Source organism: Coregonus clupeaformis, unplaced genomic scaffold (assembly GCF_020615455.1).
Source record: "Coregonus clupeaformis isolate EN_2021a unplaced genomic scaffold, ASM2061545v1 scaf1497, whole genome shotgun sequence".
Classification (NCBI taxonomy): domain Eukaryota; kingdom Metazoa; phylum Chordata; class Actinopteri; order Salmoniformes; family Salmonidae; genus Coregonus; species Coregonus clupeaformis.
In genome coordinates, this window is record NW_025534951.1 from 86,405 (window position 1) to 105,000 (window position 18,596).

Genomic DNA, 18,596 nt, shown 5'->3' on the forward strand with positions numbered 1-18,596 from the left:
CATTGGTTCAAAGTCATTTCATTGAAATGACGTGGAAACATCATTGATACAAGTGTGTGTGTGCCCAGTGGGCAATATATTTGAGCGCAACAGTAATAGGCAACAATTATCCAAGTAGACCTACTTTATGCCACTGGATCAAAATTACAACCTCTTTAAAAAATCTTCCTTTGTTTCTGAGTGCATGAACTCAAAAAACAACAAGAAAGGAGCTTCTTGAGTGTCAAGTAGTAGTCTTGATCTAATGTTATGTCGTTATAGATTCATTTGCTTTATTATGCAACTCAAAATATTCAGATCATTAGGCTGTTCACACACAGACAGTGCTTTGGGGAAATTACTGTCTTCTGTTCTCATCATGATGTTAAAACAGACCCCCCCAAAAAAAAGATGTACGCTATGGCCAATACTTCACTGGGCCTCTCACTTGACAAGACCCCTTTTTACCCTTTTAGTACATAAACGTCTTTAGACTGTACTTAAAATGTGTGACAATTAGTACTGTGTGAAGCCTGTGGTACTGTGTGAAGACCAGACATGCAATTAGACATTGTATTGCAGTATGAAAATGTATGCACTCACTAACTGTAAGTCGCTCTGGATAAGAGCGTCTGCTAAATGACTAAAATGTAAATGTAATTGTTAAAAGGCGTGATGCGCAAAATGGGCAACAAAATCAATGGGTACCCAGAGGGGAATGTAACATTGACCAATAGGTTCAAGGATTTAACAGATTTACAAACACAAACAACCAGCAAAAGTAGCATAAAATGAGACTTATCTGATGATAAACCAACAAATAATAATCTTGTTACAAGATACTAAGTCAGAAACTGCTGAACAGGATAATCCAAACTATGTTGAACATATAGTTTTGTACAATATGAACGTTATAAACAGGCTGTCAAAAGACGAGCTACATTGTGGCACCATACAATAACCCACAGAGGAGAGAGAGGGACAAAAGTCATAACACAGAAAATGTAGCATCTAATATAGAACAAACAGTTTTGTGTGTGCTAGCTCAGTACTCCCTCAACACATAGTTAACACTCATTATCGCTAGTGATGGGTCATAAACATGATCAAAGCAGATTAATCACTCCTAATCATCCACACAGCTATTCTTTTTCATTGGTTTCTCTCCAACATTGTTTCTATAATTTTACTATCACAGAAGCGTCCTCTAATCAAACAAATTATTGACATCAACTTCAGAGGTAGCACCACTCTGACTGAATACTCAGACTTCAAAGGCATGGACGGGTGTGTCACCAACATGGATCTCTATGGATATAGATGAGTCATTGCAGCTTTTCTGATGAAATTAGGAATCTCAGGTTCTCCAATTGATATTCACTCTGACGGACTGTGGTCTGTCTTAGACCTGAGTGAGTATAAAATAGATTTGGTTAGGGTTCCTCAGCTCTTCACTCCAAGGCTCCAGTCTCAGTTGACTCTCTGAGATACAGTATGACATGATAAACAGTGAACAGATACATTTGGTTAGGGGCCCATCACTACACAACCCCCATTCTAATAACCATCCATCCACCTTCAGTGAGACATCTGTGGAGGGCCACGATTGGTGGCAATGGACATCAGACCGAGGGTGGTAGCTACCAGGGAAGCTGCGTGTTCCCCCAGACAGGCACAGGTGTCCAGTAGGGAGCGTGTGCGAGCAGTCAGTGTCAGAGAGGCAGAGATGACCTCATAGGCCTCCAGGGGAAGGGCCCGCCGTGAGATGAGCACATCCAACAGGTTGTTGAGTCGTCCCTCCGTCATGCCTCGAATTATGCCCTCACGCCTCTCGCGCAGGATACGACAACAGCTCACCGCCATCGGAGTCACACACCGTGCAGCTGCTGACAAGAAGGGAGGGTGAAGTTTCAGGGATGATACAAAAACTATAATATCACATCTCTCACACACTCATAAAACACAAATCATGTAGAGAGGACCTTAAGAAAAATACTGAGACAACTCAGAGAAAGAGGACAAGAGAGAAGTAGTAGCTATCTGATATGAAAGACAGTAATTCGTGCAGTAGATTATTTCACTGAAGACTGAAATTCATAGCCCTACTAGACAAGTTACCCTCTTATTCAACACACTAGTCACCATCATAAATGTGTGGTAGCCATGTATTGCTTTTTAAAAGACAAAATGTTTTTGACTCAGAGCATTTACTGGGACAACAGACAACTTATAGAGAGAAACAAAGATTCTCAAGGGAGGAAATGCATTGGATACAGATAAGACTGTGAAAGGATGGCCATGCAGGAAACCAGCAATCCCCAAAACTGCTTACTGTGCACATACAAACACACAGAGGGAGGCATTGTTTCTAACGTCTACTCATTTTCATATTGCTTTACTTTCTCTTCACCTTTTTCAGCAACATTTTAGAAACATGCTAGAAAAAGATAAGTAAATTCTAGATAGCTACAGTCTGGAACTGTACATAAGTTTGCAGACAAAACTGGGTAATAGGTGGGAGGTCTAAGCTTAAACACATTTCCTACAATGGGAGCTGGCAGTGGGCTGGTTGAGAGGGCTCTGTCTGAGGGCTTTGGAGGGGCTTGAGGAGAGTGGGGGTGGTAGGCTCTGTCTTTGTCCCTGGGAGACGCCTCCTGTCCCTCCTGTCCCTCTGGGATGCTCAGGAACCGGGCCACTGCTGGGACATCTGGGACTGGTGGGACTGCTAGAAGACACCACAGAGCCAGTCACACAGTCTGGGGAGAGACACATGTTGCTGTTATACTGTTCGAGATAAGGTATAAATTAATCATTACTTAATAAAGAAGATAAACAACAGGGTGGTTTCACTGACAAACTGAGCACATTCACAAACTGCTCTCATTATCGATCAGTTTGAAGTTCTTACCCTGACAGTGCCTCCTCTGGGGTGCTTCCGCTATATATATGGCTGTAGGGGGACTAGGGAGTGTTTCACTAGGGCTGGTAGTCTGTGGTAAAGGCAGTGTCTTGTTACCCACACATTTAGTGTCTCCGGAACCAGCGCAGGCCTAGTAATGAGATATGTAAATATTGTTTTAAATGTAATAGACTTCACAAGCATTAAGTACAATCATAATATCACAAAAATGTGAACCAAGCTCACCTCTAGGTTGTTTATCTCAATGGGAATATCCTTCACAGGATGTCTTTTAGAGTCATGTAGCGCCCTCTCCTGGTAAAGAGACAGAAAACGCATACACATGTTTGCTCATGATGAGAGACTGTTCTCAGTAGTAACTGTTGAGAGATTAAAACCATATTAAACATATCCTCATTCCCTCAGTCAAAACAAACCGATAGCCGATCAGGGTTGTGGTAACAGAGAATATTGGACTTCGGAGTGTAATATTAGAACTTATTAAATAAGGATGATCAGTACCTTGCTTTCCCTCACCCTGAGGATAGCCCTTGTCATGGCATCAGGATCAAAGGTTGCTATGGCGCTCCTCAGTTCCAATGAACAGTCTGTGGACAGAGAGCAAGAGAAAGAAGAGGACATGAAAAAGATGTCTGCCAAGTAAACATCACATTGACCATAATGCACCAACATTTCAAGATTTTTTTTATATCCACATGGCAGTCATAGGCAATTAAATACATGGATATGGACTAACATCAGATAATAAACAATTACACACAATTTAGATGGCAGAAGTAGGGTATGGGATTGTATCTCTCAGTCCTGGCATGTGGAACAGAGAGGAGGTGGGTGCTGCAAGTGGTTGTGCCTGTCACTTGTCCTCAACAGGCAGGTGGGTAACCAGTCAAGGAAGGGGGACTTGTAAGGAGAGATCACAAAGTCCAGGCCCAGCTGCTCTCTTCACCATTGTCTATCTATACTCTGATTCACCCTCACAGACAGACTCACCCTCTGCTGTTGGACGGCTGTGTGGGTTAGTGCTCCAGCAGTTGTTCATCAGCTGGGAGAGGGTATGGCAGTGGGGTACATGCTTGGCTAGCAGCTCATCCTCCAAGCCTGAATCAACCCCATCCTCACCTGAAAGCAGCTGGAGCAAATCTGCTTGGGCATAGACAATGACATGATGTCTTACAAGTTACAAATGTAATAAAATATTGAGACTGTATGATATACGGCCAGGTATAACCTAGTCTCCTCTGATAGAAACAGAGCTGTGCTTTGAATCTACGGAAAGATATAGAAACACACCTCCACATGGTTGTCTTCTGTTCAAAGTCTCCCACAGCAGCACACCAAAGCTAAAGAGAGAAGATATTCATTGGGTAACTGCATATTCATTAGTAAAGGCATCTGTAGAAAAGTGGTAAACCCCTCCTGCCCCACCTGGTACATTTCATTGGTGAATATGACTGTTTGAAGTGGCAGGATCATGAAAGGTGATCTCACCTGTACATGTCTGCCTCCACAGAGGGTGTGGTCCCTGTCAGGGCCTCAGGAGACAGGTATACCAAGTCCCTGAAGCAGGGCCCTCCTCCAGCAGAGAGAGAGGAGCCAACCCTCCACTCCCTGGGCAGGCCCCAGTCACTCACCTGGAGGTAGGAACATGAACATCCACACACATTAACATAAACGACAACACACATGAACATAAACACCCACATACAAATCGACAAAAAACACCTGCTCTAACACAGACTCAAACCCACATACGTACACTGTAAAGCTTACACCTGTAACTGTTCACAATACACCATATCCAATGGAGCATATACCATCAATCAAATTTAGTTCTTTCTCACATTAGTTTCACCACTCAGAGAGAAGGCTTTTGTCTCTGTAGTACAGGACTGGGTCAGTTATCAGTCACTGCTCTCTACCTTGGCCCGGTACTGCTGGTCCAGGAGAACATTGGTGGGTTTCAGGGCCTGGTGGGGGAGTGGTATGCAGTGGAGGTGGCACAACCCCTCTGTCACATCTAATAGGATGCCAAGCCTGAAACTCATCGGTAGACCTGGATACAGCTGGGTCTGACAGGGATAACAAGGGTTACAATCATTCAACAGATTCAGTATAAACTCTCTAAATAAATAAATACATCAATAAAGGGGAACTGAAAATGACTTGTGGGGAAAAAAGCACATGACAACACAAAGTTGAAATTGTGAACTGAAAATACTAAAGAATTCAACCTGATCACAACCCAACTTATTGTATGTAAATACAGTTTAACCACAGCAAGACTAAGTCATGTGCAATGGAATTAAGTCACATGTCTACTGTCTGAAGTTATGTTCCAGCCAGGGCACTTTCTCCTGAACCAGGAAGAGCTCTTTGTGTAAATAAGGCAGTGACAGATAGATCTCTTTTTGCATCAGCCAGGGGCTTTCCAGACACAGCATGTGGGCAACAAGCATAGAAAACACAGGAATTGTAAATAAAGCAATCAAAAGAAGGACATTATTTGATTAACTTTATATGTGTCTATCGAAGCTCTGACCACTAGTTTGTTGACATACACTGAGTGTACAAAACTTTAAGAACACCTTCTCTTTCTATGACATAGACTGACCAGGTGAATCCAGGTGAAAGCTATGATCCCTTATTGATGCCACTTGTTAAATTCACTTAAACCAGTGTAGATGAAGGGGGGGAGACAGGTTAAAGAAGGATTTTTAAGCCTTGAGACAATTGAGACATAGATTGTGTGTGTGCCATTCAGAGGGTGAATGGGCAAGACTCAATATTAGGAAGGTGTTCCTAATGTTTGGTATACTCTGTGTATACTGTAGGCCACAACCAAGGGAAAAGATGCAGAACCAACTTAGATTAATCAATTAGCCTACTGCCACACACTATACATGCATATTCATATTTGAGTTAGACTGAGTGCTCATATATTACACTGACCTGGTATAGTAGAGAGTGTAGAGAGCCTTCAGGCATCCAGTCATACACCAGACACCAGGCCTTGTACACACCCAGTGGAACCAGAACCCGCTCTGAATGGACTTGTCTGACCACATCCACGTCTCTCATCCACTCAGTCCACTCACTGGGGCAGAACAAAACACACAGTCAACACACCACATACAAACATATACAGTAAACAAATATAAACACACAAACACCTGCTGAAGTGGTCTTGGTTCACAAGGCTTTTGTTTACACTAAACAAGTAATCACCATGATGTGGCAGATTTGTCATCTTTTGGAAAGTTGTGTGTGTGAGAGAGAGAGAGAGAGAGAGACAGAGAGACAACCGGCCCCACCCTACTAGAATCTGAAGTAAAATGTTTACTGTTTGCTGATGATCAGGGGCCTGTTGCACAAAACTAGGATAAGGGATTAAGCCAGGATATCTTGGTGATCCTGGCTCAATTGATCCGTAATCCGGTTGCACTAAAGATGGATAGGGGGCAGGAGGATATGTTATGGTATAAATTACCATGGAGATTTATTCTGTGGAGCTAGCCTGCTCCAGACCAGGCTAAATTCCAGGATCTATTTAATCTCATCCCTAATGTCAGTCAGCAGTCACCACAAATGGAAACCAATAGTTATTTCACTGCTCACTATACATTGTTATCACATATAACTAGACCCACTGTCATTATTTAAACGTTTGTGATCATTAATTTCAATGATTTTGGATAAAAATGATTTTTAGATGATGTTGCTATCATTAGATAATTTACAGTTTCCCATAGACTATAAGGCTATATATAAAATGATAGAATATTAGGGCCACAGAGGGGAAAAAAACACAAGTCATAATATTGTAACCAGTTGTTTTAAAGGAGGACAGTTGTTAAAATGACAGATGTGGGGCATTTCGTGAAATTGTACTTCAGTATGGTTTCATAAACAAAGACATGCTGATGTGCCAGAATGTTAAGTATCACATTGTCATAAGTATCAAAACTGTAAAAACAATATGTAGCTTTTCTGCAGAAAGAACCAGCCTCATAAATTTATGACTTTATCCTTTTTCTTCAGTGTGGCCCTAGTACTCTGTCATATAAACAAATACACATTCCATATGAATATAAAAACACAATGTGTAACATTATGTTCCTTTATTGAATAAGGACAAAACAAAGCAGGTAAACCATCAGCTCCTTTCGAAACTGAAGTCACAGTGACTCTACAAGATGGAAAGCACAGAATCCAAGCATATTATACAAAATGATACATACACATTCAAAGGTCTGTATATAACACACCCTGCATGTCTGCACACTAAAATAAATGCAGGACAAATCCATACACATCAACTGAACAGACAAATGAATGGATGCAGTAGCCTCCCCTGCAGCCTTGTATTACACACAGTATACCGCACAAACATCATAAGAGGCCAAATTCGTAAAAAAACGAACCCAAAAACCCAAATTCCTCTGCCACCGCAGGACATATTTAACCAAAATTGAAAGCACACATACTAACTAAAATAATTCAACACATATTGGTCCCTCAGCAGCCGACCACTGTCGTCATCAGGGAAGATTGCCGGATTGTCCCAGTCCATGGCTGGTGGCACTCTGGGGGCCCTCTCCTTCCTCAGGCAGGCCACATTGTGGAGGACAGCACAAGCCACAGTAATATCACATGCCCTAACAGGGCTGACCCTTAATTTGTGAAGGCAGTGAAAGCGTGCCTTCAGGAGGCCAAAGGTCATTTCAACTCTGGCCCTGGTCCTGGCATGGGCATGGTTGTAGGCCTGCTGTGCTTCCTGGGGGTCTGTGAAAGGTGTCAGGAGAAAAGGCTGGCAGCCATACCCCCTGTCTCCCAGCAACACACCAGAGAATTCACCTGTCAACACAAAAATCTCATCATTACTACCTCATAAACACAGTGATATTCTTGACACAGCCATGATGGTTATAAATAGGGGTTGTGTGGCTTACCTTGTGATAGGCACTGATAGATTTCAGAGGCCCGAAAGATTCTGGAGTCATGGACTGAGCCAGGCCATTTTGCCACAACATTGCTGATCACACAGTCAGCATTGCAGACCATCTGAAATCATAAGATGAGGAATATTACACCAATCAATGCACATCACTGGCAATGCAGAGTGTTCGTCAATGGACAATATCAAAAAGTTATGTTCACCTGAACATTAATGCTGTGAAAGGATTTCCTATTCACAAAATCGGCCTCATGGGCACCTGAGGGGGCTTTTTATCCTTATGTGTGTGCAGTCCACTGCACCAATGACATTGGGGAAACCTGTCACACAAAGTAATGAGTATCCTACTATGTGTTAACAGTTGTCCTGTAATTTGTAGATCCTCTTACCTGCAATCCTATAGAACTCCTCTTTGATGTCACAGAGTCTTCTGTGGCCAGGGAAGGAGATGAAGACATCTGCTAATGCTTTGATAGCCAGACACACACTCCTTATTGTGCGGCAAATTGTGGCCTTGTTCAGCTGTTCTGCATCCCCCACTGAGTACAGGAAGGCTCCACTAGCAAAAAAGCGCAAGGCCACACAAACCATTTGCTCCACACTCAGTGCATGGCTCCGTGCAGTGCGGTGCTTAATCCTGGGACCCAGTAGTCTGCATAGATACCTGATGCCATCTGCAGAAAACCTGTATCTTTCATATAGATGGTCATCAGGGAAGGCCAGTGGGTCCAACCGGTCCCTGAAGACCCTTTCTCGCCTGAAGGCTCTCCTCAGCACAAGTGCTTCTTCATCCACCACATCTCGCACGAATGGGCATGCCATTGTCAGAGCAGAAAGGAACACACAATTTTGGGCCTTCATATAGGCTAGTGGCCACACCTGGTGCTGGGGGGTGGGCAAAAGAGGGCGATGCCTTATAACGATGACTTGGTTGTACTGATTGCTGGGAAAATAAAAAAACCTTAGAAAGATGCCACCGTCCTGTGTGCTCACAATAAGAGCTCATATGTCATGGCTCACTTGACTTTACGAGAATATACCTAATTTTTATTTTGAGCTGTGTCATCTTCTTGGAGCTGGGGGAGGAAAGAAAATAATGATTAATACATTTGTGTTACAGTTAGCATACAGTGTACATTGAAGGCATATCTCACCTCCCTCTCAAGTTTTTTTATTTCAAGGTCCAGTTTCCTAATTGTCCTCTTTTTATTTCGGACTCCAGTGCAAGATTTTCCATCTTTTTCTTCTTGTACTGAATGTCTATGTCTGCCAGTTCTATTTGGCGCCGGAGGTGGTTGCCATACAACTTTCTGATAGCTTGTGAGCTCTGTGAACACAATACAATTAGCGCAGCTGGAATTTGGCAGGATGTGGTGTCCTTTTATTAATACGCACTATGTTGCCAGGCTGGTTTTCCCACTGTATAGCATCTGGGTCCTGTAAAAGAAATTAGATTTTTTGATTTTGATGAGGACTCCTCACCATTGTAGAGTAAATAGTACTTTCACAGTCTTAACATGATACCTCATGCCTTCTGGAATCCAGAGAGATGGTCTCCTCCTCATCATCGTCTCCATCATGTGCTGTTGCTGCTGCACTGGGGCCTTCACCCTATCACATTTAATCGGATTCATATTGAAGCTAGTAGACAAGACATGCCAGGCCTACAGTATGCCTTTGATGGAGTACTCACTGGATCAGCATCGTCTGGTGCTTGTGCTGGTGGCTCTAACAGGAACACAGTGCTGCCAGACACTGCAAGGCAATAGGTAAACCAAAGTCAGACAGTCCAAATTGATTCAATATGAATGTGGTTGTATCCCATGTAGAGATGGAAGGACATACCTTGAATGAAGCGGGTGGCATCTTGGGAGGAACCTATGCTCGTCTCTTTCCCCCAGGGATCCCCTCTAAGACGGGCCTGCCTTTATTTAGCTCCAAGGCCATGTCCTCTGCTGGGGTAAGGTCAGCCTTTGGTGACCCACCACCCGTGCCTTGTCTGTGGGTATTCTTTTTCACTGCTAAAACAGTACAGACAATGTGTGAGCAGGCACCTTCTGGGTACAATATATGCTTGTGCTTTGTTAAATATTAGTCAGGGACCATACCATTCTGCAGAATGTTCTTGTATTTGATTTTGACCTGCTGCCATGTCCGTTTTGGCCCGTTCATGTTTAATCTACACACACACACATTTAATGGAGTCACACTGCAAAAAATTACTTGGTATTTTTGTCTTGTTTTCAGTAAAAATATCAAAAAATGTATCATAGCTTTATACAGTGTGATGGAGTTACTTTACACAATTTCACTCATATCTGCAGTGCATTTCAATTAAAAATTTAACCGTTTCATAATTACAGTACAACTGCATTTTTGGAGATGTGAATTAAATATTTGAATTGTAATTGTGATGTTTCAGCGGAGCGGTGAGTGTATAATTGTGCACTACTTACGCATTCAGGCGGTCTGCTATACTTTGCCACGCTTTTTCTCTTTGCTTTATCACTGTGGCGGTGTTGCCTTTCTTCTTAATTATATCTTTTACCTCCTCGTATGCCTCCATGAGGATTTGTGCTTCCGACGGGGAAAAGTACGCGGCTCTAGTTGCCATGGTAAATCAGTTAATCTGTGATCTGTGGCGGGGTCTATTTGAGTGAGCCGTGAGCGCGCACCTATCCAGGATTGGTTTCACCTGGCTTAATGAATCCGTGTCTGCTCATCCTGGCTTGGTCTTTGTGCAACCAATTAAGCCTGGACGCACATGTTTTGGCTTCATTGAGCTCAGCTGAGTCATTTATCCCGGATGTCTTAATTCTACTTTTGTGCAACAGGCCCCAGGTGCTTCTGTCCCCAACAAAGAAGAGCCTACAGCAGCACCTATAATACAAATAATGGTGTCCCAAAAAAGGTTCAGTTGCCAGGACCACAAATACAAATTCATCAAGACACTGTTGTCCTAGAGCGCACAAAAAACTATGCCTACCTTGGCCTAAACATCAGCACCACAGGTAACTTCCACAAAGATGTGAATTATCTGAGAGACAAAGCAAGGGCCTTCTACGCCATCAAAAGGAACATAAAATTCGACATCCCAATTAGGATCAGGCAAAAAATACTTGAATCAGTTATAGAACCAATTGGCCTCTACGGTTGTGAGGTCTGGGGTCCAGTAACCAACAAAGAATTCACAAAATGTAGACAAACACCAAATTGAGACTGCATGCAGAATTAGGACGATACCTGCTAATTATCAAAATCCAGAAAAGAGCCTTAAAATTCTACAACCACCTAAAAGGAAGCGATTCCCAAACCTTCCATAATAAAGCCTTCACCTACAGAGAGATGAACCTAGAGAAGATTCCCCTCAGAAAGCTGTTCCTGGGGCTCAGTTCACAAACAGAAACAGACACCACAGAGCCCCTGGACAGTAACACAATTAGACCCAACCAAATCATGAAAAAAAATAGATAATTACTTTACACATTGGAAAGAACTAACCAAAAAACTAGGTAAACTGGAATGCTATTTGGCCTTAAACAGAGAGTACACAGTGGCAGAATACCTGACCACTGTGACTGACCCAAAATTAACAAAAGCTTTGATTATGTACAGACTCAGTGAGCATAACTCTTGCTATTGAGAGAGGCGGCCATAGGCAGACCTGGCTCTGGAGAGAAGACAGGCTATGTGCCCACTGCCCACAAAATGAGGTGGAAACTGAGATGCACTTCCTAACATCCTGCCAAATGTATAACCATATTTGAGACACATATTTCCCTCAGATTACACAGACCCACAAAGAATTTGAAAACAAATCACATTTTGATAAACTCCCATATCTATTATGTGGAATACCACAGTGTGCCATCACAGCAGCAAGATTTGTGACCTGTTGCCACAAAAAAATAGCAACCAGTGAAGCACAAACACCATTGTAAATACATACTATATTTATCTGTCTATTTATTTTCCCTTTCATAGCCTACTTCAACTATTTGCATATTGTTGCAACACTGTACATGGCTAGTAATAAAACATTTAAAATGTCTCTATTATTTAGAAACTTTTGTGAGTAATGTTTACTGTTCATTTCTGATTGTTTATTTCACTTTTGTTTATTATCTATTCCACTTGCTTTGTCAATATAAACATGTTTCCCATGCCAATAAAGCCCTTTGACTTGAATTGAGAGAGCGAGAGAGAGATTTTGTCATTGAATTTGAGTTTGAGATTTGCCAACTTTACCTTCGACCTGCAGTGCGAGACGACAGGAGCTTGATTGACACCTGTAGCTCTGTTCTCGGGTAAGTACCCCGAAGACACCCGCCTGCGCTCGTTCCGCACAGGATCACATTTAGCACGTCCTCTTCACGAACAGTTTCCACCGCCATCTGATAGAAACAGAAACCAGTCGACCCAATAATAATAGAACTTAGTTTTATTTTATCTTGCTTGTTGCTCTGCCATGGATTAATCTATTTGTCTTTCACTGCACTGACAAATTGAATAGCAAGCAGCGAGTTGCGTGTGCTATGATGACAGTGTGTTTACATCCCCTGGCTAGCTACAGTAGGCTATAAACTGAGGGATGAAGTCATTTTTTTTACTGTCAATGGTGTAACAACAGATAAAGGCGGTGGCATCACTTCAGAGAGAGAGAAAGAGAGAGAGAGAGAGAGAGAGAGAGAGAGAGAGAGAGAGAGAGAGAGAGAGAGAGAGAGAGAGAGAGAGATCCTACAATACATCAGACAGATCTACAGCTTATGGAGGACTAAAAGTGCCACAATTAAATAAATAAATACACCATTAAATAATTACTTAAATGTGTCATTAATTAATTAAATGTGTCATTAATTAATTAAAATTAGAATTAAATACATAAATGTGTAATTAAATGTATCATTAATTAATTCAAATACCGATTCATTTTATGTAAAATACATATATAATTATTTCACTATTTACATTTACATTTCATGGTCCTGCGTTGGAGTGATTCATGAATTACTTAAAACTGTCAAACTGACCCATCAAAAGTTGGTAGGCGGAACCTAACGCCTGATTGGTTACCCTCTGCATCAAGCCAAAACAAATCAATTCCGGATAATGGATTGATGCAGAGCTACTGAACACATTCCAATACACTGGGTGGCGCTATTCACCTCTACGTTGGTTTAGTTACACGGTTAAACAGTACTTTCATTGCAACGGCTAAAAAATCAAGAGAAGACTCGGTCCTGCTAGCCCCAATGTTGAGACGCTGTGTGAGGTGCAGGACAAAATGTCTAAAAGTTGCCCGGAGCTGCTGAGAGAAGCAGCGAATTTGATTGAGGAAGCTCTGAGCAGAAGTCCAACGGCTCCCGCGGCACCGGTGACTCCGACAGCTCAGTCACAGCAGATACCGGCCGCTCAATCACGTACACCTGTCCAAGGTAAGCTAAGTAATTTCATGTTAGCCAGGTGTGCTACTATTTAATGATTCGGGACACACGTGTAGGTTAAATTAGATCGACTCGAACATGTATTTGCATGCGGTATTATGATGCTTCGTGCGTGACACGTTTATTGTTAATGGGGGGGGAAGCATAAACCTAGCTAGTTCGCTAATCGGCTAAATGGTGTTAGCTGGCTTGAGCATCCCAAGATAGAAGTAGAGGCTGTTTTAGCTGACTGGTGACCATTGAGCTGTTACGTTTTTCTGTGTTGCAGCGGAGGTAGCAAGGCTCTTTGCGCCATATAACATTGGAGCCAGAAGGAATATGACGAGACGACCAGCACAAGTCCAAGTTAGCCGAAGAAGCTACACACACTGTCTGTTGTTTGGCTGACCACAATGCGGATAAAATTCCAAGCGTACTGTTTAAAGCTGAACTTCTTACTTCAGGACTTGGAGAGCAAAGGTAACATTTTCAGGTCAGTGCGAAACTAGGCATTTACCAAAAGTAAAAAAAGTTTGTACTGTCTGTGGCTTGTTGAAATTATTTGCATTTCTTTTTATAGTGACTCAAACTTAATTGGTGTTCATAGTGTCAATAATAGTTATCACAGGCTTATTTGCTTAATTTAAGGTGAGGTGAGTTATGATTTTGTTTTGTTTTTTCTCCAGGGAATGACCACGATCCCATGGTTATAACAAATAAACTGATGGAAGTGTTTCCGAAGCTCCAACAAGGGGGGAGGCTTTGAATTTCTAAAACTTGTAGGATCTACTCGCAGTCTAAATCTTGCGTTGCTTCAGTGTCCCAGCACTGGATACACCCTTGCCTATCTGAAAGATCCATCGACGATGATTGGACAGGCTACAATCTACATACGTCCACTTCAACAGGATCTACCCTTAGATTGTGTACATACATTTACAGAGACTTAGTTTAATACATAATCAAAACAAAGATTACTGGTGACTTTTAATCATTAATTAAAAGCCATTTGTTGTTGTTGTTGTTAGGAGAGCTCACGTCCTGCCTCTGGTCCAGTCATCCCCTGCATCACTTGTCAGAAGGAAGTTCCCTTTTCAGAGATGAAGCTGCACAGATTGAGCTGCAATGGGTATGTACTTCTTAAAGCAATGCAAGGGTAGCATAATTTATTTTCTTTGGGAATATGTCTCTCTTATTGTTGTGCACACAAATAAGCGAGTATGACCATCATTTCAATTGTGTTAACTTCAAGGACACCCATGCAGGAATCAGAAAGAGAACAAGAGGGAGGCCAAAGTGAAGAAAATGATAGTGAGAAAGCCCTAGTCAGTGACAGTGTTCCAGTGAGGCCTGAAACATCAGCTGAGAGTGCAGTAGTACCGGCAGTGATTGTCAACGAGGAGTTGGATCGCAAAGAAACAGACAGTGGTTTGTGTCATCACAATAGTGTTGCTATAAGATTGTGTGTAACTGAAAAGTTAATAGAAAGATAACACCTGTAGGATATAATTAGATAAGATAATACAGTTACAGACAATTAATAACATGCAACTGGGTTTTTCTATTTTTCTAATATTTAGTTGTAGTTGTTTAGTAGTGCTGTTTTTATGTCAACTCAGCGTTGTGACAGGTTCTGAAGATGTTGGGTCTCACGTTTTGTCAGTGAAATGAACAGAATTTTCCTCCTGTTCTGTAGAGTGAGAGGATATCTGTATATGCAGGTAACATGCCAACTCACAATATGTCTCTCTGTAATAGATAACTTTATTGTTGTTGTTTGTTTAGAATGGAAGCTTATTAAAGAACCCACTCAAGCTGCCAAAGTTTTCAAAGAGAATCTGCTAAGGGAACATGCAACTGGGAAACCACTTAGAATGAAGATGGATGTAAGGGACTCTGAAGAGGACAGGGAACGGGAGCTTCTCTTATTCTATAAACAGCAGCAAGAATGGGCATGTCCACTTCATTGTACTCTGGTTGGTAAGTAATATAACATTTATAATATAAATACATCAGTACAGTTTATACCACTCAAGTAGCTTATATGTAATTGTTAAATGGGAGAATGGAATGCACAAAATTATATAATTGATAAAAATGTTATATGTATGTATGTGAATATTGTGCACAATATACTCTTGTTATCTGGAATAATCAATATTAAGGATGCTATTCTAGAATTACAGCCAATAGAAGTTTTTCTCCCTTTCTTGTTAAATGTTACCAAATCCAGTTACCTGTATTAGGCCGCCACTTTTTTTCCAGTGTTATTATCAGTATTTTATTTCAGGTGATGTTGCTATCGGAGAGGGAGTGATGCGGTACTTTATGACAACAATCATATCCAAACTCCAGTTTGGATTCAGTCTAGATCTTGGTAAGTATCTTACTAATTTTTTGAAGGTTAATCCATCTATAAATTGCAGAAATGTCTGTCTGTAGCGCATGTCTCTCAGTTAGTCCGATGGATTTCAAACTTGACAGGTGTCTTGCTCTGGTCACGAGTAAGTGCAGTGCCAAGTTTGACGACGTTTGGATAAACGCAAAAGATAGCGTCATATATAGGTAAAAGAAGCACACATTGGCTTTTGCCGCTCTTGCTGCTTGCCATTCTCACACTGCATGCAACGCTGACTGAGCACCTGTTTGTGTCGTGACTCACTCTACACCGCCTCTCTCTATGCGCGCGCACACACACACACGCGTACACGCACGTTCTGGTGGTTGATGAACGCGGATATGTGCTGTTTAGCGGAGGGCCGGTGGGCAATGTTTTGTGTCAGGTAAGTCTGTAGTAGGGTATACAGGGGAATTGAATTTGAAGTGGTTTGGGGTCCTTCTGTAAGTCATTTTGGAGTAGGCTACAATTTGGTTTAAGTGAATTCTACAAGCAGCAATACCACAGGCCAAGTAATCGCCACTAGTATGATGTAATATATCTATCTATCTATCTATCTATCTAACTATCTATCTATCTATCTATCATACATTTTTATTTAATGTATTTAAGAGGTTAATTGTTGTGACTTTATTCCCTGCTCTCTTGGTACTTTACAGGAGGAATGGGCCGAACACTGCTATTTGAGGGTGAACCTGACCATCTTGTTCCAGCAGCATCAGAGGCACTTATTGAAAGCAACCTCTTCCGGGTTGCAGGAAGGATGTTGGGCCACACCTTTCTGCATGATGGTCCCCATGTCACAGGACTAAGTCCTGCTGTAATTCATGTACTGTTCAATGGGGACCCTGAAATGGCTACTGTTGTTACAGAAGAGTGTCCTGATCTGCACATCAGGAGCATCATAGAACTGGTATGTAACCTAAAAGAAACTTTGCCATGTAAAAAATATTGCTTGGGCAGATATAATAACTTGTATGGTCTTAATTCTAGCTTGAACATGAAGATCTTACACCGGAACAGAAGGACACAGTTTCAGATCTTTCCATGTCTTGGGATCTTCCGGCAGTCACCAAAACAAATCGGAGATGGCTACATAACAAACTTCTACTCCATGCAGTGAGTTCCTGCTGGTTAAGTGACAGAATTCATCGCTGTACTTGTTGAAATTATAGAATGTGTTGTGAACCCTGGCTTGTTATGTTAACACGAGAGTTTAAGTACTAGAGTTTTAATGGATTTTTATAAAGCACTTTATTGTGTTTATTAACATTTTTCCTACTGTGCCAACTTTTGTCAAATTTGGGTTAAGGATTTGGGCTGTAATATGGGTCGGTCTGTCTCTTAGGTCGTTGGGAGGACCATGCGCCAAATTAAACAGTTGAGAAAGGGACTGAAAGATGTGATGGTATGGCCCCTGCTGACATCTAGGCCGGATGTTGTACCACTTCTTTTCCCCAAAATGGCTGAAATGCAGTTCACACCCCAGGTAAGTCAGTAATTTAGTTATATTTGTGACTTAACTTGATGAATTTACGTGTATTTTCAATGACTGAGATGGATATTTTTCCATTTTCTAAGAATTTGATCTGCATAGTCCTTCACCAAAATAAGTTCTCCCTTTTTTTAAATTACAATTTTTGTTTTCTTTAAGATGCTCCTAGAAAAAATCACATGGCCAGTTGAGGACAGTGATGATGAAGACTTTGACTTAGACACCACCTGCCGCATCACTGGCTTTCTAAGGATGTTCATTGAAACAGGTATAAACCTTATTTTCTCTCTTTACAAATGCTTCTATGTCTCATGGATAGATATGATCAATTACAGTTGAACTAAATGTCTTTAATCCATTTTATGACTTTTAGCTTCATCAGGTACCCTGGCCCAGCTGCTGACATTCTGGGTTGGCTGGGAGATGCTTCCTCCTGAACTGAGAGTGGAGATTTCTGGGGGAACCCTTCCTACGTCCTCCACATGCTTTGAAACCCTAAAGCTGCCAGCTCATTTCAAACTCTACATGGACTTTGAGAAAGCACTTGTCGCTGCCATAAAAAGTACTGGATTTGGGCTTGTTTAAGTTTTTTCAGACGTCAATTAGGGCTGGGCAATATTTTAATATTATATCTATCGTGATATAAGACTAGATATCGTCTTAAGGTGCTTTTCCATTACCAGTACCTACTTGACTCGCCTCGCCTCGACTCGCTGTGCGTCCGTTTCCCATTGCAGATTTTAGGACGAGGCGTATGGAGGACTAAAAGTGCCACAATTAAATAAATAAATACACCATTAAATAATTACTTAAATGTGTCATTAATTAATTAAAATTAGAATTAAATACATAAATGTGTTATTAAATGTGTCATTAATTAATTCAAATACCGATTCATTTTATGTAAAATACATATATAATAATTTCACTATTTACATTTACATTTCATGGTCCTGCGTTGGAGTGCTTCCTGAATTACTTAAAACTGTCAAACTGACCCATCAAAAGTTGGTAGGCGGAACCTAACGCCTGATTGGTTACCCTCTGCATCAAGCCAAGACAAATCAATTCCGGATAATGGATTGATGCAGAGCTACTGAACACATTCCAATACACTGGGTGGCGCTATTCACCTCTACGTTGGTTTAGTTACACGGTTAAACAGAACTTTCATTGCAACGGCTAAAAATCAAGAGAAGACTCGGTCCTGCTAGCCCCAATGTTGAGACGCTGTGTGAGGTGCAGGACAAAATGTCTAAAAGTTACCTTCTCGGCTCGCCTCAGCTCGCTTGGAACCTCGACTGAGCAGGTGCTAAAAAAGTATATGTTAGCAGGTACCAGGTACTTTTTTTCGTAATGGAAAACCAAAAAAGGCGAGGCGAGGCGAGTAGGTACCATGTAATGGAAAAGCACCATTAGATTTTGAA

The 18,596-nt window shown here is 41.5% G+C and overlaps 2 protein-coding genes and 1 long non-coding RNA gene across 4 annotated transcripts; 2 read left to right on the forward strand and 1 right to left on the reverse strand.

Annotated features, from left to right (window-relative positions):
- Window positions 1-257: 257 nt before the first annotated feature.
- Window positions 258-12,263, reverse strand: LOC121583273 (receptor-interacting serine/threonine-protein kinase 2). Of its 2 annotated transcripts, none has more exons than XM_045218313.1 (11): window positions 12,102-12,263; window positions 5,849-5,993; window positions 4,819-4,968; window positions 4,388-4,530; window positions 4,190-4,239; window positions 3,890-4,039; window positions 3,401-3,486; window positions 3,125-3,193; window positions 2,888-3,029; window positions 2,526-2,735; window positions 258-1,862 (listed from the first exon to the last, which is right to left on the reverse strand). In XM_045218313.1, exons 1-11 carry the CDS (start codon window positions 12,245-12,247, stop codon window positions 1,558-1,560), a joined length of 1,596 nt encoding a protein of 531 aa, XP_045074248.1. In that variant the 5' UTR covers window positions 12,248-12,263; the 3' UTR covers window positions 258-1,557. The 2 variants fall into 2 exon arrangements, with proteins under 2 accessions (XP_045074248.1, XP_045074247.1); XM_045218312.1 differs by having other exon boundaries at window positions 258-1,865.
- A 638-nt stretch (window positions 12,264-12,901) lies between these two features.
- Window positions 12,902-13,750, forward strand: LOC123487177. Its single transcript, XR_006659673.1, has 2 exons — window positions 12,902-13,288; window positions 13,566-13,750. It is a non-coding gene; the product is annotated as an uncharacterized LOC123487177 (long non-coding RNA).
- A 287-nt stretch (window positions 13,751-14,037) lies between these two features.
- LOC121582310 (G2/M phase-specific E3 ubiquitin-protein ligase-like) lies at window positions 14,038-17,916 on the forward strand. The gene is made up of 10 exons (XM_041898025.2): window positions 14,038-14,202; window positions 14,305-14,405; window positions 14,529-14,704; window positions 15,062-15,256; window positions 15,567-15,653; window positions 16,334-16,587; window positions 16,668-16,793; window positions 17,023-17,163; window positions 17,329-17,437; window positions 17,543-17,916. The coding sequence occupies exons 1-10, from the start codon at window positions 14,143-14,145 to the stop codon at window positions 17,752-17,754; spliced, it is 1,461 nt and encodes a 486-aa protein (XP_041753959.2). The 5' UTR covers window positions 14,038-14,142; the 3' UTR covers window positions 17,755-17,916.
- The last annotated feature ends 680 nt before the right edge of the window (window positions 17,917-18,596 follow it).